Raw genomic sequence first — 25,182 nt, forward strand, 5'->3', positions numbered from 1 at the left:
TTCCTTTCAAAACATACTAAGCATGTCTTTATCTTAATTACAATCACAGCATGACTTTTGATTTTTGTATTTATTTTCATACCACTTTATTTAAACTTAAGATATTTTTCCTATAGGAAAAAAAGGTGATGTTGATGAAATTACTCATAATTTCATGCTGAAGAAATTGACCTATTAAAAATTTAATGCAATTTCAGTCCTATTTTTGTTTATAAAAATGTGTACTGCAAATTTGTATACTTTTATTTATTATATTATAGATGTTTTTTCATATTAATCAAGTCTTACTAAGACATCATTTGGGGAATAAATAACAATGTATGAATATGAAAAAATAGAGGTTTCTAAATAGTACCAATAGTTTATTATTATAAATGATGTTTCAAAGAAAAATTTGTCAATCAAGGAGACTGAAAAGAGGGGTTCAATGCCCGCCCAGTCCACAAAGGACAAAGATAACAAATAGATGACTGCATTAGGTTGGCAGCACAGAGAGAGATGCAAAACTCCTGGTTGGGTGGGCACAGAGAAAAGAGAGAATCCGCATCATGGGGAAAAGGTAAGCAAGATAGCAGATAGGTCCCCAGAAGTTCACACTGCCACCAAAAATACCTGGATTCTTGGGCACAGAAGAGCCCCACAGTTCTCACAGCCTCCGAGCCCAGTACAGGGAGATGCCTGGGGTCCGCATGGTTGCATTGCTCTAGAGAGGAAACCCATGCAGGATCCCTCACTCTCCCTGAGACACAACTACTATGGATAACACCATTCTGAGAACAGAGTCCCTACCATAGCGCATCATGTTCTGGGACCCAGTAGCCCCTGCATCTCCACAATCCTTTGATCTAGCCGTCGTCCCACTATGTCTGCATGAAAGGCTGCAACAAAACAACCCCACTTTGACCCAGTGGTATGTTCATAATTCTGGCCCCCTAAGTTTAATCAGCATTCTATAATCCAGGGAAAAGGCAGTCTAGCACATTCAGGATACAGCATCCAAGCCAAGGGGGCCCGATTTTCATTCTCTCCCGGGCCTCAGGGCTAGCTGCATGGCACCTGCCATACCGGCAATTTCACTCCTTTGACCAGTGGAGCTTCCGTGCACCATGTATGCCCCTAAAAACCGAGGACCAAGCTGCTTGGCAAGTGCCACCAGCAACACTGCCTCCCTGACCAGAAAGCAAAGCCACCATACCCAGAGCCTGCCCTCCCAAAAGGCCTGATTACTAGCTCAGTTTTGGGGCATCAACTTGAAAATATCCACACCAATGCATACAAAAACACTAACAATCTGGGCCACTGAGGCACTCAAGACAACTAAAGAAATCAAACAGAGACTACACCATGGTGTCCACCCAGAACCAAAGACAAATCCCCCTGCTCAACTGATGCTGAAGGACACACCTACAGGAAAAAGTCTTTCCCTGTGAAAGCTATTCTATAAAATTGGAAAAGGTGATTGTTCCACCAGATGTGCAGATATCAACATACGAAAAAAAGAAACATGAAAAAGCAAAGAAACATGACACTCCAAAAGAAACACAATAATTGTCCAGTAACAATGTCCCTCCCAAATCCATTAAATGTCTGAAAAAGAATTCAAAAGTATTGATATAAAGGTAATACATCAGGATTAAAAAAATACAGATAGGTAATTCACAAAATAAGCAAAATAATTCAAGACAAGAAATTAGTATTGAAAAGTGGGGTGCTGCTGATAACAAATACCTAAGAATGTGGAAGTGGCTTTGAAACCGGGTAATGGGTAGTGGCTGGAAGAGTTGGGAGAAGCACGATAGAAGGCTAGATTGTGATAAGGGCTTAGAATAGAAAAATACTGGGGAAATTGTGGCACTCCTTAGGGATTAGTTAAGTGGTCAAGACTGGAATGCTGGCAGAATTGCAGCAGTGAAGTCTCTTCTCATGAAGTTTCAGATGTAACAGAGGAAAAGGTATTGGAAACTAGGGTACAGGATATCCTTGTTATGAGCTGGCCAGTGACTTGGCTGAACTGTGACCATGCCTGGGGGCTTTGTGGAAGGCCAAACTTGAGAGTGATGAACTAAGGTGTCTGGCAGAAGAAATCTCCAAACAGCAAAATGCCCAGGTCGCTGTGTATTTACTTCTAACTGCTTATGGTTAACTGCTAGAGAAAAGGGAAGCAGTGGAAAAAATTTGGAAAATCCATAGGCTAGCCATGTAGTAGAGAATCAAAGAGCATTTTCAGGAAAGGACACCAAGGATGTACCCAGAAACTTGCTTAAGAGACAGAAGGAAGCCAGGTGCTATTCCTCAAGAAGATGGAAGATGCTAAAAACATTTTAGAGATATTAGAGGCTTTGCCTCCCATCACAGGCCTAGAAGCCTAGGAGGGCAGAATGGTTTCAGAGGACACACTGGGATGCTCTTCATGGGATCACTTACCAAGGTTGCCTCAGGACTCTGCTCCCAGTATTCCAGCACAGTGCTCCCCAGCCTTGCTCAAGCAGCCTCAGGTACAGCTCCTACCAGAAGGTGCAAGTCCTAATGGCAGCATCCACATGGCGCTAATTATGCAGGCTTGCAGAAAGCAAGAGCTGTAGAGGCTTGGTAGCCTCCACTCATATTTCAAAGGATGAAAAGCCTGGAGGCCCAGGTATAGACTCATTACAGGGGAGAAGCCACCACAGAGAGTCCCCACTAGAGCAATGCTTAGTGGGGCTGTGAGAGTGGCGCCACCACTAAGATCCCAGAATTATAAAGCCACCAGCATGCAATGCCAGACTGGGAGAGCTGGATGAATTGAGACCAGCCAAACCATGGGGGGGAGGGGGTGCTTCCCAAGGCCTTGGACCCACCCACCCTTGCACTTGTGTGTAGAGGACACTGGACATGCAGTCAAAGCAGATTATTCAAGAGTCTGAATCCCCAGTGTCAGCTCTCTTGGGTTTCAGACTTGCTTGCAGCCTGTTACCCCTTTCTTCTTGCTTCCTTCTCCCATTTAAAATGGGAATATGTACCTATGCTTATAAGCAGATAACTTGTTTTGATTTTACAGGCTCATAGATGAGACTTTAGGGCCACGCATCAGTAGATGGGAGATGTTCTGAGATGGCACAAGACGTACAAGAATTAAACTGCCAAACTACATAGGGATGAACCCAGCTTTTGGTTTAGTTTGATGTGATGAAGGAGGCAAAAGGGTAAAGAGGTTGCTACAAACACTATTCATGCTGATCACACGGCCATGGGACAAGAGCAACCATGGCAGGTGAAGAAGGAAAACCTTAGACTCTAGGAGGTCAAGAGTAGAAAGTGAGAAAATTAAACTCTTGGCTCTCACTTGCAGGACACTTGGCCCAGGCCTGTCAACTCTGAATGCTTTGGTGACCATCTTGTCCCAGACTATCCCCCCTACCCTTACTCTATGCACTGGACGCCCATTCTATCAGGAAACCTCAACTTGAGTCCTGATGACATTAGAGGTAGACAGCCTCTGCCCAAGATAAAGTTCTGAACACTGATGTGATTTCCTCTGGCCACATTTTATTAGATTTGGAGGTCTCTGCTACTGGCTAAGGAAAAATAAAATTCTCTTGTGTACTTTTCTCAAGCCCATAGCTATTGCTCTGAATTGTACAGCTTCCTGGACCTGCCATCTCACGGACTCTCCTGACAAAACCATTAGCTGTTACTTTCAATCCTTCAGAAGACAGATTCCTTCCTGTCTCTTCTGCTACTTAAATTCCCCTCACATTAATAATCCCTATCTTCAATTTAATAAGAATTGGACCTTGACCTCATATCAGCAAAATGTTGCTGCTGAAGTAGCTACAAATATCTTGGCAGAAATAAGTTTAACCAACATAGGCCAACGTATTGAATCTAGGCTTCTACGATAGTCAAATTGTTATTCTCCTCAGAAAAACTGCAGCCTGCTCCGTAGGAAATATTTAAATCTGTTCAAGGAGTTTGTTAACCTCCAGGGACCAAGAGTCAGTTCAGTCATTTTTTTGTCATTTTCTATTTCTGCTGTAACAAATTACCATAAAGTTAGTGGCTTACAACCACTAAATGTATTGTTTTATAATTCTAGATAAGATGGTATAAGTCCAAAAAGAGTCTTACTACACTAAAACCATGTATTAGAAGTTTTGCATTCCTTTGGAGGGTCTAAGAGAGAATCTTTTTCCCTGCCTTTCCAGCTTCGAGAGACCACGTGCACTCCCTGGCTCATGGACCCTTTCTCCATCTGCAAATCCAGCAGTACAGAATCTTCAAACATCATTGTCACATCTCCTCTAACTCTGACCCTTTTGCATCAGGCTAGTAAGAACCCTTATGATTACACTGGTCCCACCCAGATAACAAAGAATAATCAATTTCTCTCAAAATATTTTACTTGATCACATATTTAAAGTCCCTTTTGCCACATCAGACAACATATGCAGAAGTTACGGGGCTGGGCAGGGTCACACGTGCCTCTAGTCCCAGCCACCCCAGAGGCTGAAGCAAGAGGAGCATCTGACCCCAGCAGCTCAGCCTGGGGAGGGGAAGAAACAGAAGTCAACCCTCAAAACTGCAGTCTCTTATTCACTTTCATTTGATATGAGAAAGGATGTATTAGTCTTGAATTAGTAAGAAGGACATGGAAATGAATCTTAGACTAACGCACAGTCCCTTTATTACAAAATAATAATATGGGGGCCAGCGGGAGCTGGGAGGGAGGCCAGCGAGGAGGCCGGCGAGGAGGCCGCACGTGAGGCCGGCGAGGAGGCCGGCGAGGAGGCCGTGGGGAGCCGCCGCCACCGCTGCAGTCCGAGGTCTCTCTGGATGGAGCCTGCCTTTTGCTGGCGGAGAAGTGAAGTCGCTGATGGGCAGTTCCGGGGCTGAATTTCAGTTGGAAAACGAACAGAATCACTTTCCATGATGGAGAAAACTTTTATTTAAATCCTCGGGGTAAGGATTGTACTGTACCCGCCAAGAAAGAGATGTGCTGCAGCACAGAAAAGGAACCAATATTTCAGAAACAATCTTAACGGGAGCAGCTGCCTCTACATTAATATCTTCCCAAAGTGATCCCAAAGTTATCATCGTGGGATCTGGTGTACTTGGCTCTGCTTTGGCAGCGGTGCTTTCCAGAGATGGAAGAAAGGTGACCGTGATTGAGAGAGATTTAAAAGAGCCTGACAGGATAGTTGGAGAATTTCTGCAGCCAGGTGGCTATCAAGTTCTTAAAGACCTTGGTCTTGGAGATACAGTGGAAGGTTTTGATGCCCAGGTTGTACATGGCTACATGATTCACGATCAGGAAAGCAAGCCAGAGGTTCAGATTCCTTACCCTCTGTCAGAAAACAATCAAATGCAGAGTGGAAGAGTTTTCCATCATGGAAGATTCATCATGAGTCTCCAGAAAGCAGCCATGGCAGAGCCCAATGTAACGTTTATTTAAGGTGTTGTGCTACAGTTATTAGAAGAAGACGATGCTGTGATAGGAGTTCAGTACAGGGATAAAGAGACTGGAGATATTAAGGAACTCCATGCTCCCTTGACTGTTGTTACAGATGGGCTTTTCTCCAAATTCAGGAAACACCTGGTCTCCAATAAGGTTTCTGTTTCATCTAATTTTGTTGGCTTACTTATGAAGAATGCACCACAGTTTAAAGTAAACCATGCTGAACTTATTTTAGCTAATCCAAGTCCAGTTCTCATCTACCAGATTTCATCCAGTGAAACTTGAGTACTTGTTGATGTTCGAGGAGAAATGCCAAGTAATTTAAGAGAATACATGGTTGAAAAAATTTACCCACAAATACCTGATCACTTGAAAGAACCATTTCTAGAAGCCACTGAGAATTCTCGTTTGAGGGCCATGCCAGCAAGCTTCCTTCCTCCTTCACAAGTGAACAAACGAGATGTCCTTCTTTTGGGAGATGCATATAACATGAGGTATCCTCTTACTGGTGCAGGAATGACTGTTGCTTTTAAAGACGTAAAACTGTGGAGAAAACTGCTAAAGGGTATCCCTGACCTTTATGATGATGCAGCTATTTTCCAGGCCAAAAAAATCATTCTATTGGACAAGAAAAACATCTCATTCTTTTGTTGTGAACATCCTTGCTCAGGCTCTTTATGAATTATTTTCTTGCACAGATGATTCCCTGCATCAGCTAAGAAAAGCCTGTTTTCTTTATTTCAAATTTGATGGAGAATGTGTTGCTGGTCCTGTTGGGCTGCTTTCTGTATTATCTCCTAACCCTGTGGTTTTAACTGGACACTTCTTTGCTGTTGCAGTCTATGCCATATATTTTTGCTTTAAATCGGAACCTTGGATTACAAAACCCCGAGCCTTTCTCCGTAGTGGTGCTGTATTGTACAAAGCGTGTCCTGTAATATTTCCTTTGATTGACTCAGAAATGAAGTGTATGGTTCATTAAGCTTAAAGCAGAACCATTTGTGAATGAATATTTGAAACTCAGCAAGTCCTGAGAGACTTTTGGAAGAGGATGTATATTTCATAGTACTATACCACTTCTAAAGTGGAACCTCTTGAACCAACATTAGGATTGATTTGTTTTTGAAGTTTTTTGTATATAAACATGTAAAAACATATGCTTTAATTTACAATTTAAAATGAAGGGTAAAATAAGCTAGATATATAAAAGGAATGATTGTTACCATAAACTAGTGCTAATACTAAGGACCTGCAGCTTTTCTTTTGAACTTAGTATTTGGGATGAGTCGTTGGGACATGCAAATAAAATGAAGAATGAGCAAAAAAAATAATAATAATAATAATATGCACTGTATGGGAGAAGGGCACACTTGTAGCTCTGGCTTGGGCGAGACAGAGGCATTATATGTACCCCCAAAAACGTTTGTACCCCCATAATATTTTGACATTAAAAATATATATATAACCTGAACTTTTGTACCCCCATAATAAGCTGAAATAAAAAAAAAATGAAAAGACATGGAGGAATCTTAGATGCATATTACTAAGTGAAAGAAGCCAATCTGAAAAGGCTAAATGCTGTATGATTCCACCATATGACATCCTAGAAAGGGCAAAACGATAGAGACAGTAAAAAGACCAGTGGTTGCCAGAGGTTGTGGGGAGGAGGGATGTATATGCAGAGCATGGAGGGTCTTTAGAGCAGTGAAGCTATTCTGTGTGATACCACAATGGTGGATACATGACATTACACATTTGGCAAAACCCATAGAATGTACATCACCAAAAGCAAATCCTAATGTGAACTATGGACTTTAATTCATAATAATGCTCCATATTGGCCCATCAATTGTAACAAATGTAGCACAGCAATGCAAGATGCTAACAATAGGGGAAGTTAAGCAGGGGGAACAAGGAGAGGGAGTATTTGGGAACTCTCTGCATTTCTTGTTCAATTTTTCTGTAAACCTAAAACTGCTCTAAAGAATAAAGTTTATTAGTAAAAAAGGAAAAAAATAAATATAAAATTTTGAAAAATTAAAAAAATAAAAAGCAGCATGAAGGTGGGGCAGCCTTTGAGAACAAAGTTGTATTTTTTTTAAGAAAAAGTAAACTGCTTTCACTGTTGAATAAATACACCAGAATTCTGAAAAAAATAAAAAAATAAAAAATAATAACAATAAAAGGAGTTATGATAATTAGGACACACGTAACTTTGGAGATTATTACATCTGCCACTTTCACTATCTGGTCCCCAGTGATTCATGTCCATCTCATATGCAAAATGCATGCATTCCACTCCAATATCCACAAAGTCAAAATTCTTCACAGCATCAGCTCAAAGGTGCTGATCTGCTGACTCATCTCATTGGAGAGAAGGAGTAGCTGGGGCTGCAATTGGTCTCTTTTCCTCCTGAATCTTGCTTTAGTTTGTCTGACTCTTAGGCCTGGTGCGTATGTGTTCACTTCCATGACAAAGGCCCTGTAAATGTGTGAGCTAAGTCCTATAATGTTTCTCTTTCTCTCTCTTTCTCTCTCTCAATATATGATAAATGTATATGTATGTGTATGTGCACATATATGTTAATATATTAACACATTTAGATATTAAAAAGAAAGCAAAATTACCCAAATAATTTTATATGGATTACATGCTAAAATAATACTAAATTGCATATATTAAGTCAAACTATATTATTAAAATTAATTTCACCTGTTTCTTTTTACATTTATAAAATGTAAAATACCACTATGCTTAACATATGTTATTACTGATAGCATTGGTCTGATGAAACACTAATGGAATTAATAACAGAAGTCAGCAAGACTGAGGAATACAAGATGAAAATATAAAAATCTAGAGTATTTTTATATCCCATCAACAAAGAGAAAATTTTTAAAATGGTATGACTTATAGTATCGTCAAAATATCAAAAACATAGCAATAAAAATTTAAAAATATATCAGTGCAAGATCTTTACACTGAACAGTAAAAAATACTGTTGAGAAAAAATTAGACATAAATAAATGGAGATATACACCTCTATTTTATCTAACCTCAAATTTATCTAAAGATTCCATGCTATGTCTTTCAGGAAAGCAGTCTTCATTTGTGGTAGATACTGAAAAGACAAATTGGAAATTTACTATCATATGCAAAGGGCCAAAAATACTCAAGACAATCATGAACTAGAAAAGCAGCACTAATATAGACTAATATAGCAGTGGTAATATAGACTACCTTAGCCCACAAATTGATGGAAATGTGGAAATGTATAATTATGAAGATCATCTAATATTGGTACAAGATGAGGCAAAACAGAAAAATGCAAAAATGTTCACTTGATTGATAACCAAGATTATGATTCGGTGTAATAAGGGAAGGATAGACTATGAATAATTGTGAATATTTAATTTGATATTCTTACACACATATACAAAAATAAATTACAGATTGACTGCATATCTAAATGTAAATGAGAGAAAAGATATAAAATATTTTTAGAGAAACATGTGAACATTTTTGTGACATACTGAGCAACGCATATAAAATTATATGTGCTATCTGTTGCTTCATAGCAAATATTTAGTGGCTGAAAACACTAAGAGTCATTTATTATTTTATGTTTTCTTTGAGTCAGAAATACAGGTCTGGCTTGGAGGAGGAATGGCCAACTGTGGTTTATGGTCTCCCACAGAGTAGTTTCAAGACAAACCTCTCCTGGTTCTGAGTGTTGGTCAATTTATGAATCATACTTGCTCCAATAAACTGCTATATTTAATTTGTCAAAATTATTCTTTCAACAAATGGATATCTTTTAAAAAAAGGACTAAATGGAAATTTTAAGGATAGAAAATATTTGAATGAAAAATTCACTAGGTCTCTTAAAACAAAAGAAAATTTAGTGGTTTTTGAATTATAACAATCAAATATATCTATATCAAAGCACAGAGAGAAGACCAAAAAAAATCAAAAAAAGCTTCATGAAGGAAAGAGAAAAGCTTTCACCAATTATACAAAGACATAACGCTGAAATAATAAACAGATTTTTCTATGAAAGTGCATTAATTTTTAAATAAAAATATTCTTTATAACAGAAATTATATTGAAGAAAGTGTGAAGATATGGAAGACGTTTAACATATTAATGATCAGCATAAGGAATATATAAATAAATGCAAAGGAAAAGAAAATGCCTAATAGATGGAAGTACAAATCAACTAAACAAACATTTCACAGCAAAGAAAACTTAGATGGCTAATAAAAATATGAAGATATAATTAATTTTACTAGTAATTGATGACAGTCCAATTGAAAGCACAATGAGATAGCATTCTGTACATACACAATCAGCAAAAATTACAAAGTCTGGCAATACCGTGTGCTAAATAGGGTGTGAAATAAACAAAGCCATCAGAAGTGTAAATTAGCGCAACTATTTTTTTTTAAATTTAGCCATCACTCAGGCATTATTCATGTAAGGCTGGTGGCAGGCACCTCTCCCTTCCCTAATGAAAAAAAGAAGCCCCTCCTATTCCTCAATAACCGCCCTAAAACTGCAACAAAGAAATTCCTCACTCTTCGCACCGAAGAGACCCCTATCCCCCAGCCCCAAAAACATATATAAACCCACTCAGACTTCTGGGCCATGCGACTTTTCAGGTCTCTCTCTCTCTTTCCCGGACCTGAAAATCTCACCCAGGTCCCTCTCTTGGGACTCGTTACCCTCGCCCGGGAGCGCTCCAATAAAGCCTTTTTACTTATCCCTTTCAACTCTGCTTGTCTTTCTTTCTCTGGCGCCGGCCACTCCAAAAAACCTTACAATTCACTTACTTGATAATCCAGAAATGCCTTATCTAGGTATATAGCCGGGAGATATTTATGTACATCAGGATTTAAGTACAAAACATAATAAAACTCTTTAGAATGGGAGAAAAAAGCCTACGAACAGTCTAAGTGGCCATACAAAGATCAGTAATTGTATATGCATAATGGATTATGACACAAAGAAGTGAATAAATGAGCTACATTTACACAAAATAACATGGATATTATCAGTAATATAGAGGATGGAAACAGTCTAAGAAAATTACGCTACATTTTTTAAATGTTCTAAAATTGAAAGTGAATAAAAATTATGATAAAATTATGAAAAGTTATTATTAAATGAAACATTCTAGATAATATTTAATTCTAGGAGAGAGGAAAGCTTGAGGAATTACGAAGAGTTGGGCCATGCGTGTATCATTCTTGGGTCATGTGTATTATCATGAATGATAATGAACCAAGGATTATGATTAATCTAATTTTTTAGAAGCAAGTGAAAATAAATGAAGCCTTGAACCACAGATGCAAAGACTGAAATTAGGAGATAAAGAAATAAATGACAACACACGTTAAATAACTTAATGAACCAATGCAGTCACTTTGGAGGAATTCAAGAGATTAAGATGATGATTATATTATTGATGCTACTGATGCGTATGGTAGTAAAAAGTGATATTGCTGTTAATGGTTAGATGATGAAAATCTCTTTCTTTACTGTGTGACACTCTTATCCAGGTGTTAAACTCTACGAATGTTTTAAATTTAGGCAGAGTTGGTTATCACATGTCCACATCTCTCCATCTCACATATTTGATAAAATGGTGCAGCATTTAAAAAAAAGTCCTCTTCCTTCATATCATATCTATATCTATAGACTCCATAAGAAACAAATAAACACCAAACAAACCAACCAACCAAACAAACAAACAAAAAGCAAATCTGCGAATTAACTGCAAAGTTTGTCACTAACCTGGGCGTCTGTGCCACAATCACATTGCTCTCCTGCTTCCAAAATTGAATTGCCGCAAACTGCATCTTCTTTTGGGGAAATCACTCTTGAAATTGTTTTATTCTGAAGACATTCAAGTTCAGGCTGCAAAATTATCTGTTTAAATTCATCCATGCTGCAACTGCTAAAAAGTTTTACACCTTGCAATAGTCTAAAATTAAAGCATATTCCTCAGATAAATGGAATAAAAGTATCAAAGTAACACTATTCAATAAAATGGTATGAATTCTGATCTACTTCACTTACAGAAGAGACAAAGGAGTGGAGAGTGATTTTACTTTCAATATATGTTGTAAACAAAAGAAATAAGTCTATTTCTATTGCAATTTTATATAATAGACATCTAGAAAGTAGTGGCAGTGTAAAGTGGCAAAATACTTAACATCTGTTGCACAATAAGCCCCATTCGAGTATAATATTATTGGCAACGTCATCATTATTATAACAAGCTCCAATAATCATTAAGAAAATAGGACATACTATGAAATTTATGTGGAAAACTTCAAGAAGTAAAGATAATTGACTGTGTTAATGAAAAATCATGATTATTCTTTGTTAACAGAATTTACCAAATAAATTATCTCAACATTGAGGTATATAAAGTGTATAAGCTCTAGATTCCACTTTTTAATTTTTTACTTTCTGTATTTCTTTACTTTTAAGAGAGTACTGTTTAATGAGTTTTTGTGTAATTTTGAAATTATCTCAACCTTTTAAAAATAACACAAATATAGTGCAAAAGTAAATTTTGCTTCCTGAGAAGTTAAGAGTAAAATGGCAACACGATAGCATGATAACTCTAAATATTTTAATGTGTAGTTTTTCCATAGAAATAAATTCTTCTATATAAGCACTCTATCCTCTTCAAAATCAGGAAAAAAATCATATATTACTAGTATCTAATCCTCAGACTCTATTCACATTATCCCAAACATCACAATCATGGCATTTTATAGCAAAAAGATTCAGTTCAGTATCAAGCATTACATTTCGTTCTCATGACTTCTTAGTTTAGTTGCCCAAATTTTTGTTAGCTTTTATGACCATGAAAAGTTCTATAATTATAGGCCAATTATCTTGTATAATGTCCCTTAATTCAGGTTTATGAAATATTTCCTTATGGTTAGATTTAGTTATGTATTTTGGCAGCATTATCACAAGATTATAGCTATGTTTGTCTCATTGCAACCTAAAACATGGCACACAATTTCAATATGTCATATTACTGATAAAAATGTATCAGTTGATTAAGGTGTGTCCACAAGTCTTCATTGTTAAATTACTTATTTTTTATCATTTAATAATTGCAAAGAGAGAAGTACTTTGGTTTTATGTAAATATCCTATTCCTTAATTACACTTCCAATTTATATAGTCATGTATTTATATTAATATGGAGTCATGTTTTTTATTTTACTTAATGGGTTATAATCCATTACTACCATTATTATTTTTGACACTCAAATTGTCCCAGATTGGGCAAGCGAAAGCCCCTTCAAATTAACTTTTATGTCCCTTCCACAAATTCTATCCATACTTCTCTGAACTCTTATTTTCTGACACAAGATGTTCCAAGCTCATTTGTATTTTCTCTGCCTTAGCCTGGAATCAATCATTTCTCCAAGATTTCCCTGCTCATTTTATTAAAGAAGAGTATTTTAAAAGCATGATCTGTGTGATACGTGTGCTCACTGTTGTAGATTTTTCAGGACAGAGACCAAGGCCATAGAACATATTACGATGACTCAAAACATTATCTTAAGCCACCTCTTTTCACCCAATAAAGCTACTTGCAAAGTTATCTGTTTGACATTTTTATTTCCCATCCATATGCTGATGGCTTGCACATTTTAGGTCTCTAGTCCTCTGAGACTGAGACCTATATAACTAACTGCCCCTTAACTCCAGTCCATTACTCAGAATATCTCTGATTTAACATTTACAATCTGTCCTCAAGATTCTCCCCTATTTTTCTACTTTCCTAAAATATTGGACTTTTTCAGTATTTGTTATTACGTTGTGATTTCCAAAAACATATGAATAATTCTTGACATCCTCCTTTTTTCAATCTTAATGAACTTCTGTAGATTAGTATGAAAATCATCTCTCAAATATTAGTATATTGTAGATCCCTCTGATTCATTTCACAAGATAAATTTTTATTACCCATACTTTGTAAGTTGATTAAAATATGTTTTGTATTAATAACATTTTATTATATAATCCAAGCCCTCACATCATGACTGCATGATCATGATCTTTCTTACATTTTCTATATTACTTTCTTTCCCTTACTAATGGTTTTTTAGCCTATTGCATTTTATTTTCTTTTTCCTCTGCCTAAAATATTCTAGTTTCAACTATTTCTTATTTTTGTAAATTTGTTGCCCCTCCCCTATCTACGAATCTTTTTACAGGTCTGTTGAGCTTTCCAAACTTCTTACTACACAGGTATCATCTCACTTGCTGACACTGAGAAGTTTTTCAACAAATCCAAGACTTCTGTAAACCTTAGAAAGTTATCATTAGTATACACTTTCTCTCTATTTAATAACATTGAGTATAGAACAATATAGTCCATTCTCTGCAACATTCTATATTCATATACTTTAATATTTTAAGTAAGCATATTTGTAGCCAATAAAATATTTTTACTCATTATACTGCAAGAAATCATATATCAAGGAATAGTACAAATATTTATGAAGGGAAGATGTGATAAAAACTACATCTTACATTGCTTCAGGACTCATTATGCATGTAGCTCCTTGACAGTAACAATTGTAGATGTTATCATATGTTAATCCCAGATTAATTCCAAGCAACTGTACCATAACAACTGAAAAGGCCTCTAAAGTTATCTTCTTTGAATACTAAATAGAAAAAAACAAACACACAAGATAGAATTGTTGCCTAGATTATTTCTTCACCCCTATGATATTGTCAAGCTTTTTTGGCTGTACTACCTAAATGAAAATGAAAATTTTAAAAACTGCTATACCAAAGCCAGTCATTTTCTTAGAAATAAGGAAATTTCTTTAAAAATAGGTAAACTTTGTTATTCTTTTTAAGCAATATTGTTTTGATCCAAATGGCATTGACATATAATAAAATAAGATTAATTGAATAATATGTTTTACATCTTAAAACATCATTGATTAAATTCCAATGAACTTGAAAAAACATTTTGAGAAGTAGAATCACTATTTCAGTAACTATAGTATTTCTCAAAAGAACACTTGGGAAAAATACACATTTTCTGAAAAATTGAAATGGCAGTCAGTTTTCACTTCAGGAGTAGTTTGAAAAAAGTCAAATTAATTTTTTTCTAAAAGCATAATAGTATAATACTTTGTGAGTAGCATTTCTACAAGCCCCCAGCAACCAATGATCATTTTACTATCTCTATAGTTTTGCCCATTTCTGAACACCATGTAGTTAAAACAATATGAGTACAGTATGTAGTTTTTTCATTTTGATGTCTTTCACCTAGAAGTATGCATTTGGGTTTTCTTCATGTTTTATTGTGGCTTAATAGTTAATTATTTGTTTTTTTTTTTTTATTTCAGCTCATCATGGGGGTACATAAGTTCAGGTCATATACATTGTCCATGTCCCGCCCATCCCCCCGAGTCAGAGTCCCAAGCGCGTCCATTCTCATTCTCCAGACAGTGCGCCTGGCACTCATCATGTAGTCATACCTCCATCCCCTCTCCCCCCCACCTCCCTGAGTCTGCACCTTCAAGCATGACCATTCCCCAGAGGGTGTGCAACGCACTCATCATGTAGGCATACATCCATCCCCTCCCCCCATCCCCCATCCCAGTCTGATATCCAATTGGTATCTTTCCCCGATGTACATTTAGGTGATGATCAGGGAAACCAGTTTTCTGGTGAGTACATGTGATGCTTGTTTTTCCATTCTTTGGATACTTCACTTAATATAATGGGTTCCAGCTCTCTCCAGGAGAACCAAAGAGATGTCGTATCATCGTTATTTCTTATAGCTGAGTAGTACTCCATGGTATAGTTCATTATTTGAATCACTGAATATTCCCTTGTATGGATGTACTCAAGTTTGCTTATCCACTCATCTATTAAAGGGCATCTTAGTTACTTCCAATCTGTGGCAATTGTAAATAAGGCTGCTAGAAACATTTATGTGCATGTTTTTGCGTGGCTATAAGTTTTCAATTCATTTGGGTAAATATCGAGAAGGATGACTGCTACATCACAGGGCAAGAGTAAATTGAATATCACAAGAAATTGCCACACATTCATCCAAAGTGGCTGTATCATTTTGTAATCCCATCAACAATGAGTAAGAATTTCTGTTGCTCCACATCCTCACAATTTGGTGTTGTCAGTGTTTTGGACTCCAGTAATATGTTGAATAGGAATAGTGAGCTATATTCTTGCCTCAATCCTGATCTTAGCAATAAGGCATTATTTTCTCAACATAAACATGATGTTAACTATTGATTTTTTTGTAGATGCTCTTTCTCAAGTTGAAGAAGTTTCATTATATTTCAAGTTTGCTATGAGGTTTTATAATAAATAAGCTTGGATTTTGTGTTCTGCATCTACTAATAGAATCATATAATTGTTCTTCTTTAGTCTATTAATATAATGGATTACAGTATTTAATTTCCGTACTATTAACTAACTTTACACATCTGGAATAAATTCCATGTATAAATATCAACAAGGAGATAGAAACTGAAAAAACAAAATCAAAGAAATTCTATAGCTGAAAAATTCAATAAACGAACTGAAAACTTTACTAGAGGAATTCAAAAGCACATCTGATCTGGCATAAGATGAAATTAGTGCAACTGAAGACAGATAACTTGAAACCATCATGTTGGAGAAGCAAAGGAAAAAATAATGAAGTAAATGAAGAGAGCCTATGGTCTAATGGGTCACTATTAAGCAGACCAATATATACATAATGGGAGTCCTGGAAGGTGAAGAGAGAGAGCAAAGGGCATAGAACTTGAGAACATAATGGCCAAAAAATTTGGAGATATAAAAAAGTAAATGGACAAACTAAATCAAGAAACTCAATGAACTTTAATGAGGATAAAGCCAAATAGGCCCTCATAGACACATATTACAATCAAACTGTCATAAGTCAATGACACTGAGAGAAATTTAAAAGCATCAAGGAAAAAGTAACTTGTCACATGTAAGGGAGTGCTCATAAGACTGTCAGGGGATATTTCAGAAGAAACCTTGAAGGAAAAAAGGAATAGGGTGATATATTCAAAGTACTGAATGAAATAATGAAGACTTTTTTTAGTAAAGGAAATCTGTCATTCAAAAATGATAAACAAATTAATAATTTTGCAGATCAGCACAACCTTTAGTTGTTCATGACCAGTAGCCTTCAGTAGCCTTTATCAACATGAAATTCTAAAGGAGTCTTTCAAATTGAAAAGAAAAGCACTAAGTAGCAATACAAAGTCATATGAAAATTATAAAGTTCTTTAACAAATGTAAGTATATGAACAAATTATCATAATTTTGATGTATTAATTGACTTTTAAATCTTGTATAGAATATTTAAAAAAGAAAAGGAAATACTTAGGCTGCCTGAAAGTGCTAAAAAATAAAATGAATAAAAGATAAAAATCCTAAAATGTTGTGCACTGAGCGTTCAATAGAAAACATTTAATTTGCAATATAGATAACATAATACTGGGGGTGCAGCTATAAAGAGTAAGAGTTTTTGTATGCAACTGAAGTTGTCATGCATCTAAAATAGACTGTTATAACTTTAAGAGGTTTTATGTCATTGCAATGGTAACCATACACACACAAAAAAATCTATAGAATATATACACAAGAAAAAGATAAGGGCATCAAAATATGTGACAACGGAACATCAGTGCAACACAAGAAGGCTTCAAGAGAGGAAAGGAGGAATAAATATACAGGATATACAGAAAACAATGAACAAAATAGCAATAGTAAGTTTTTCCCTAGCCCTAATTATATCAAATATAAATATATTACACTTTCTGAATAAAGGCACAGGTTGGCTGAATGTATTGAAAAAAAAAACAGCATCCAAATATATGCTAACTACAAGAGAATCACTTTACATATAAAAACACAAATTGCTTAAAAGGGAAGGATTGAAAAGAAATATTACCTGAAAATAGTAATGAAAAGAAAGTAAGGGTGGCTATACTGATTTCAGAGAACATATACTTGAAGTCAAAAAGTTGAAAGCATTACAAGAGGCAAAGAAGGAATATATTTATATCTATTCTATGTCAATTCACCAAGACAGTACAACAATTATAAATATTTTTGTACCAAATATTGGAACTCCTAGATGTATGATGAAAAGTTGACAAAAATTGAAGGAAGAACTAATCAGCAACACAATAATGGCAGAAGATTTTCAATCCTCCACTTTTAGTAATTGATATAACCAGACAGAAGATAAATAAGTAAATATAGGACTTGAATAACAGGACAGGCCAAATGGATATAACAGATAGATACACAACATTCTATATAGCAACAGCAGAATACATATTTTTTTTCAAGTCTATATGGAACATTCTCTAGCACAGACCACCTTTTATGCCACAAAAGAAATCTTAACAATTTTTGAAATAATTGAAATTATGCCAAGGATTTTCTCCCGTCTGTATGAAATGCGACTAGAAAATTTTACTTAAAGAAGAAAAACATGACTATCCATAAATCTGTGGGAATTTTAAAATACAATATTAAACAATCAGTGAGTCAAAGAAGTCACAATAGAAAACACCTTGAGAGAAATGAAAATGAAAACAATGTATACCAAAACTTGAAGGATCTGTAAAAAACGGTGCTAAGAGGAAAGTTTACACGTGTAATACACACATCAATAATATATAACAAAAAATCTCAAATCAACAACCTAACTTTAGACCTCAAGGAACTAGGAAAAAGGAGAAGAAACTAAACCCAAGCAAGCAGAAATAAAAAAATAAATAATAAAAATTAAAGCAGATATAAGTTAAATAGAAAATAGAAATTAAATAGAAAAAATTAAAGAAGATTTGGTTCTTTAAAAAGTTCCCTAATGAATATTGATGCAAAATTCTCTAGCAAATACTACCCAACTAAATCTAATAGCACCTTAACATGAAAATACACGATGACCAATTGGGATTTATGCCTAGAAGACAAGGATTGTTCAACATAAGCAAATCAATGAATGTAATGTACCCAACTAAATCTAATAGCACCTTAACATGAAAATACCTCAATTGGGATTTATGCCTAGAAGACAAGGATTGTTCAACATAAGCAAATCAATGAATGTAATGTACCATTTCAACAGAATGAAGAAAAAATCCACATGACCATCTCAATTAAGGAAGAATATGAATTTCACATGATTCAGCATCGTTTCATGATAAAAATATTCAACAAACTATGAACAAAGAAAATTACCTCAACATCATAAGGGACATACTTCAAAAGCCTACAGCTAACATTATACAATAATGAAAGCCTGATAAGTTTTCCTCTAAGAACAAGAACAGGACAGAATGCTCACTCTCACCATTTCTACCCAACTTAATGTTGGAAAACCTAGCCACAGCAATTAAGCAAGAAAAAAAAAAAAGAGGAAAAAAAATAATAAGTTAAAGGCCTCCAAATTAGAAATGAAGAAGTAAAATTACCTCTATTCCAGATGGCATGATCTTATATGTAGAAAACCTCAAGATTCCATTGGAAAAAACTGTTAAACTAATAAATTCAGCAAAATTGTAGGATACAAAATCAACACATAATAATAGAATGTGTTTCTATACATTAAAATGAATAATCCAAAAATAAATCAAGAAAATAATTATAATTCCTAGAATATCAAAAAGGATGAAATACTTAGAACTAAATCTAACAAAGGTGGTGAAAAGACCTGTATATTGAACATTGTGAAACTCTGACAGAAGAAATTAAAGAAGATGTAAATAAATGGAAGAACATTTTACATACATGGATTAGGAGACTTAATATCAAAAGATTTCATTACTACCCAAAGCAAAGTGCAAGTTTATCTAAATATCTACCATAAATCACAAGAGCATTTTTGCAGAAGTATTAAAAAGTATTCAAAATTTATATGGGATCTCAAGGGACTGCAAACAGCCATGATGATTTTAGAAAAGTAGAAACAGGTTGGAGAAGTCACATTTTCTGATTTCAAATCAAGTTACAGTAATCAAAACAACGTGTTACTGGTATTAAAAAACACATAAATATAAGTGGAATAGAATATAGAGCTAGAAATAAATCCTCATATATGTGGTCAAATGATATACAACAAGGATGCCAAGACCATTCAATGAGAAAAGAATAGGCTTTTTAATGGTGTTGGGAAAACTGGATATCCACATGCAAAAGAATAAAGTTAGATCCTTATCTTACACCATATAAAAATATTAACTCAAAATGTTTTAAATACCTAAGGAAAAGACCCATAATATAAACCTCCAGAAGAAAACATTGGGGAAAATGTTCATGAAATTGATTTGAACAAGATTGCTTAGAAGTGATGTCACAAGCACAGGGTAAAAAAAAGGAATATTAGACAAATGAGAATACATTAAAAACTTTTCTGCTTCAAATTACACTACAGAATGTAAAGGCAACCTGTAGAATAGAAGAAAATATTTGCAAATCATATATCTGATAAGGGGTTAATACCTAGGATGTAAATAACTCCTACAATCCAATAACAACAAAAAACCAAACAACCCAATTAAAAAATGGGCAAAGGACTTGAAGAGACATTTCTCCAACTATACATGCAAAATGCCAACAAGCATATGAAAAGATGTTTGACATCACTATGTATCATAGAAATACAAATCAAATAACAATGAGATATTACCTCACTTCCATTATAATGAATGACTGCTATTAAACAAACAGAAAATAACAGTGTTGGTAATAATGTGGCAAATAAGATGGGAAATGTTGGTGGGATTATAAAATGCAACAACCACTATGGAAATCAGTATGGTCATTCTTCAAAAGAAGAAAAATAGAGCTACCATATGATATACCAGTACCACTTCTGGGTATATTCTATGGCTTAAATGTTTGTTCTCTCTGAAACTCACATTGAAACTTAATCTGCAACATGGCAGTATTTAGAGATGGGAACTTTATGAGCTGACTGGACCCTAAGAGCACTGCCCTCATGAATGTATTAATCCATTCACAGATGAAGAGATTAATAGGTTATTTGATTAATGGGTTGTCACGGGATTGGGACTGATGGTTTTATAATAAAAGAGGAGGAGAGATCTCAGCTAGGGTACTCAGCCCCCTTGCCATGTGATGCTTTGTGCTGCCTTGGGACTCTACGGTGGCCCCATCAGCAATAAGCCCCTCTCCACTTCTGAGCCCCCTCAACTTTAGACTTCTCATCTTTTATAACTATAATAAATAAATGTCCTTTCTTTATAAACTACTTAGTTATAGGTATTCTGTTATCAGCAACAGAAAACTAAGGCAGAGAACTGGTATCAGGAGTGGGGTCACTGCTAATAACAAATACCTAAAAATGTAGAAGTGGCTTTAGAACTGGGTAATGGGTAATACATAAAAGAGTTTGGAGGGGCAGGACAGAAAAATCCTAGATTATGGTGAGGGCTTGGAAGTCAAGAAGACTAGAAAAGATTCAGAACTCCTTAAAGAATTGTTAAGTGGTCATGACCAAAGTCCTGATAGAAACATGAACAGTAAAGACCATTCTGACAAGGCCTCAGATAGAAATGATTAACAATGTATTAGAACCTGCAGTAAAAGCCATCCTTGGTAGAAACTGGGGAGAAGGTGGCTGACTGCTGTCCATGCCTGAGGCCTTTGTGGAAGGCTGAACTTGAGAGTGATGAACCAGGATATCTGGCAAAAGATATATCCAAGCAGCAAAGCATTCAGGCTGCTGCCTGGTCATGTCTTACTGATTACATTAAGCTATGAGAGGAAAAAAAATGTCTTTAAACAGAATCTTCAATAAAAGAGAAGCAAAGTGGAAATATCTGGAATCCTCTCAACCTGGCCATGTAAAGAGTGAAAAGTGTGTTCAGGACATAAAACCAAGGGCGTAGCCAAGTGACTGTCTGCCAAAGAGATTAGCATGGATAGAAGGGAGCTAGGTGCTGCTCTTCAAGACTATGGAAGGAAGACCTTGAAGGCATTTCAGAAATCGTGAAAGTTGCCCCTCTCATAACAGACCCAGAGGTTGATAAGGGCAGAATGGCTGTGGGGGACAGGGACAGGCCTGGGGAGCCCACCACAGACTCACTGCCCAGTGCCACCTCAGGACTCTGCTTCCCAAAGACTAGTGCATTCCTTCTCATCTGCCCTAGCTGTTGCTCACATAGCTCTAAGTGAAGACTGACACACTGTTCTAAACTGTAAAAGCCATAAACCTTGAAGAGGCATCCATATTTTGTTAAACTTATAGACTCACAGAATGCAAGAGCTATGGAGGCATGGCAACTTTCACCCAGATTTCAATGTATGTATTGAACAATTTGTGGGTCTAGGCAAAAGATGTGTTGCAGGATTGGAACAACTGCAGAGAGCCCTTACTGAGGCCATGCTGAGCAGAAATACAGGGTTGAGCCTGTTGCAGAGAGTCTTTACCAGGGCAATGGTTAGTGGAGCCTTGGGAATACAACCACCATTGAGACTGAAAAACTGTAGAGGTACCAGCATGCAATGTGAGCCTGGTAGACAGGAAGAACTGCTATGGCAAGGAAAGCCTTGGGTATCAAACCCCCATACCAATGTGCACAGGATACTGGAAATGGAGTCAAAAGAGATTATTCTCCAGCTTTAAGGTCCAATGTATGCCCTGCTGGGTTTCCAACTTTCTCGGTGCCTATTCCTCCTTTCTCTGGGCCTATTTCTCCCTTTTGGAATAGGAATGTATAACCTTTGCCTGCCCCACCATTGCACCTTGGGAGTAGATAACTTGTTGATTTTACAGGCTCACAGATGAGACTTTGGAGCCTTGAACTTTTGAGTTGGTGCTGAAATGATTTAAAACTTTGGGGCTATAGAGATGGAATGAATGTATTTGTATGTTAGGAGGGCATCGGTTTGGGGGGATGGAATTATTTGGCTAGAATGTTCATCTCCTTTAAAATTCATGTTGACTCCAGTGAGAATGGCCTTTATCAAAAAGTCCCATAACAATAAATGTTGGCTTGGATGTGGAGAGAGAGACAGGGACACTCCTACACTGCTGGTGGGACTGCAAACTAGTGCAATCTCTGTGGAGAGCAATATGGAGATACCTCAGAGATGCAAGTAGACCTACAATTTGATCCAGCAATCCCATTATTGGGCATCTACCCCAAAGAACAAAGGACATTCTATAAAAAAGGCATCTGCACTCGACTGTTTACAGCAGCACAATTCACAACTGCAAAGATGTGGAAACAACCCAAGTGCCCATCAATACATGAGTGAATTAATAAAATTTGGTATATGTATATCATGGAGTATTACTCAGCTATAAGAAATAATGAGGATATAGAATCTCTTATGTTCTCCTGGATAGAGTTGGAAGCCATTCTACTAAGTGAAGTATCCCAAGAATGGAAAAATAAGTACCACATGCACTCACCATCAAATTGGTTTCACTGATCATCACCTAAGAGCACATTCAGGAATAACATCAATCGGGTGTTGGGCAGATGTGGGGGGGAGGGGATGGGTGTATACCTACATAATGAGTGTAATGCGCACTGTCTAGGGGATGGACACGTTTGAAGCTCTGACTCGGGGTGAGGGGCAAGGGCAATATATGGAACCTAAACTTTTGTACCCCCACAATATGCTGAAATAATAATAAAAATAAATAAATAAATAAATAAATAAATAAATAAATAAATAAATAAATAAATAATCATGTTGAAATTTAATATTTAATGTGATAGTGTTGAGAGGTGGAAACTTTATGAGGTGATTTGGTCATGAGGGCTCTTCCCTCGTGAATGTATTAATATATTCATGGAGTAATGGATTAATGGGTTACCATGGGAGTGGGAATGGTGGCTTTATAAGAAGAGGAAGAGAGACCTGAGCCAGCACACTCAGCCACCTCAGCACGTGGTGCTGGCATAACCTTGCAGAGAGTCCCCATCAGCAAGAAGGCCCTCACCAGATGTGGCCCCTTGGTTTTGAACTTCTCAGCCTCCATAACTATAAGACATAAATTTTATTTTTTAGAAATTACCTAGTTTTGGGTATTCTGCTATAAGCAACAGAAAACTGACTACGGCAGTACATATCCAAAAGAAATGAAATCAGAATCTCGGAGATATATGAACTCCCATGTTCATTGCAGCAGTATACACAATGGGCTAGATGTGGAAATAACCTAAATGCCCATCATGAGATGAATGGATAAAGAAAACATGGTACATACTTACAATGGAATATGTTTTACCCACGACAGGAAGAAATTTTTGTCACATGCTACAACATGGATGAACCTTGATGGCATCATGTTAAGTAAAATAAGCCAGTCACAGAAAGACTAATATTGTATGATTCCACTTATAAAGGAATCTAAAGTTGTCAAATTAATGTAAACAGAAAGTTGAATGGTGGTAACCTGGGGCAGACGTAGAGTTATTTAATGGGTGTGGGGTTTCAGTTTTTCAAGATGAAACATTCTGGAGATATGTTTCATAACAATGTGAATATATTTAACACTACTGAACCGTATACTTGAAAATGATTGGTAAGTTTTATGTAATATGTTTTCCCCTACAATAATAAACCTCTTTAAAAATTATACTATCTGAGTTACAAAATCTAAAGACTAGAGCATTTTTATAAACAATATGAGAGATATGTCATATGCACTTTTGGTCATTGAAATGATTAAATTTCAAAACTTTGTTATTACTAAAGAGATGGGGAGAAACGCATACCAGAACAACTCCTGCTGCAAACTTGGGATCACATGCCATTCCATGATAAGTTGCTCCCACGTGAGTAAGATGGTCCCTATAACTAAATAATATGATTTTTCTTATGGATACATACATTTTAAAATGGTAATAACTTAATGGCATTTTATGAATTGGATTCCTATATAAAGTTATGCTTTCTTTAAAACATGAGTATCACAAGCAAACTGTCTTATGCTTTCAATCATTTATGATTTTTGTAATCTCCTATAATTCATAGAAAGTGAAGTTCTAAAGGCTGTTTAAAAGTATATGATACAAAGTCTATAACCTAACAATGCCTAATCCTTTCAAAAATTAATAATCACCATTGTAATCACTAGATGGATATAATTTTAAGATATACAAGTGGAGATTGTTTATTGTCATGGTTTTTAGGTGGTAGGCCAACTCTAAAAATACATGAAGTATACTGAATTGGAAAAGAGGGAGAGGAGATAACATATGCAGCGATTCATTAAGAAAAAAAGGAGATAAGATGTACTAACTGCCCTCTCACATTTTAGTCCCACCTTACTGTCACTCTGGAATCTCAGACGCTCTTTAGACTCCTCAGAAGATATCAATAAATTTATAAATAGATTCCATATTGCTTAAGATGTTTAAATTTGTGTTTTTAATTTTTGCATACAAATTAATCAAAGTAGTAAAACAAAAATCTGTATAAAGACTCTTGAAAGATACAGAGGAAGTAGATAAATAGTCATATCACAGGTCACTACAGAAATATCATGAAGTAACCACAGGGAGAATAAAGTGGTCCATTTCAGTTATTTATTAATTTTATGTTTTGTGCTATAGCCAGCAGTCTATGGAATTATTGCATTCTGTGAACCAATTTGCATGTGATGCAATATTGAAATGATAGTTTCAATTATTTACCTCTGAGAAGATCTTTAC

The 25,182-nt window shown here is 35.9% G+C and overlaps 2 protein-coding genes across 2 annotated transcripts in view; one reads left to right on the top strand and one right to left on the bottom strand.

The window, feature by feature from the left end:
- LOC123626427 (A disintegrin and metallopeptidase domain 3-like) overlaps window positions 1-25,182 on the bottom strand; it is a 121,204-nt gene that overhangs the window by 48,425 nt on the left and 47,597 nt on the right. Inside the window, exons 10-12 of the mRNA XM_045535374.1 lie at window positions 24,244-24,325; window positions 14,006-14,142; window positions 11,232-11,421 (exon numbers count right to left, since the gene is read on the bottom strand). Of these exons, the coding sequence (XP_045391330.1) occupies window positions 11,232-11,421; window positions 14,006-14,142; window positions 24,244-24,325 (409 nt within the window). The remainder of the gene's footprint in view (window positions 1-11,231; window positions 11,422-14,005; window positions 14,143-24,243; window positions 24,326-25,182) is intronic.
- Window positions 549-6,416, top strand: LOC123626491 (squalene monooxygenase-like). The gene is given in 5 exon segments (XM_045535468.1): window positions 549-559; window positions 2,559-2,635; window positions 4,691-4,840; window positions 4,944-6,040; window positions 6,042-6,416. Coding segments are annotated over 5 exon segments (1,710 nt in total).

This window comes from Lemur catta, chromosome 22, assembly GCF_020740605.2.
Source record: "Lemur catta isolate mLemCat1 chromosome 22, mLemCat1.pri, whole genome shotgun sequence".
Taxonomy (NCBI): Eukaryota; Metazoa; Chordata; class Mammalia; order Primates; family Lemuridae; genus Lemur; species Lemur catta.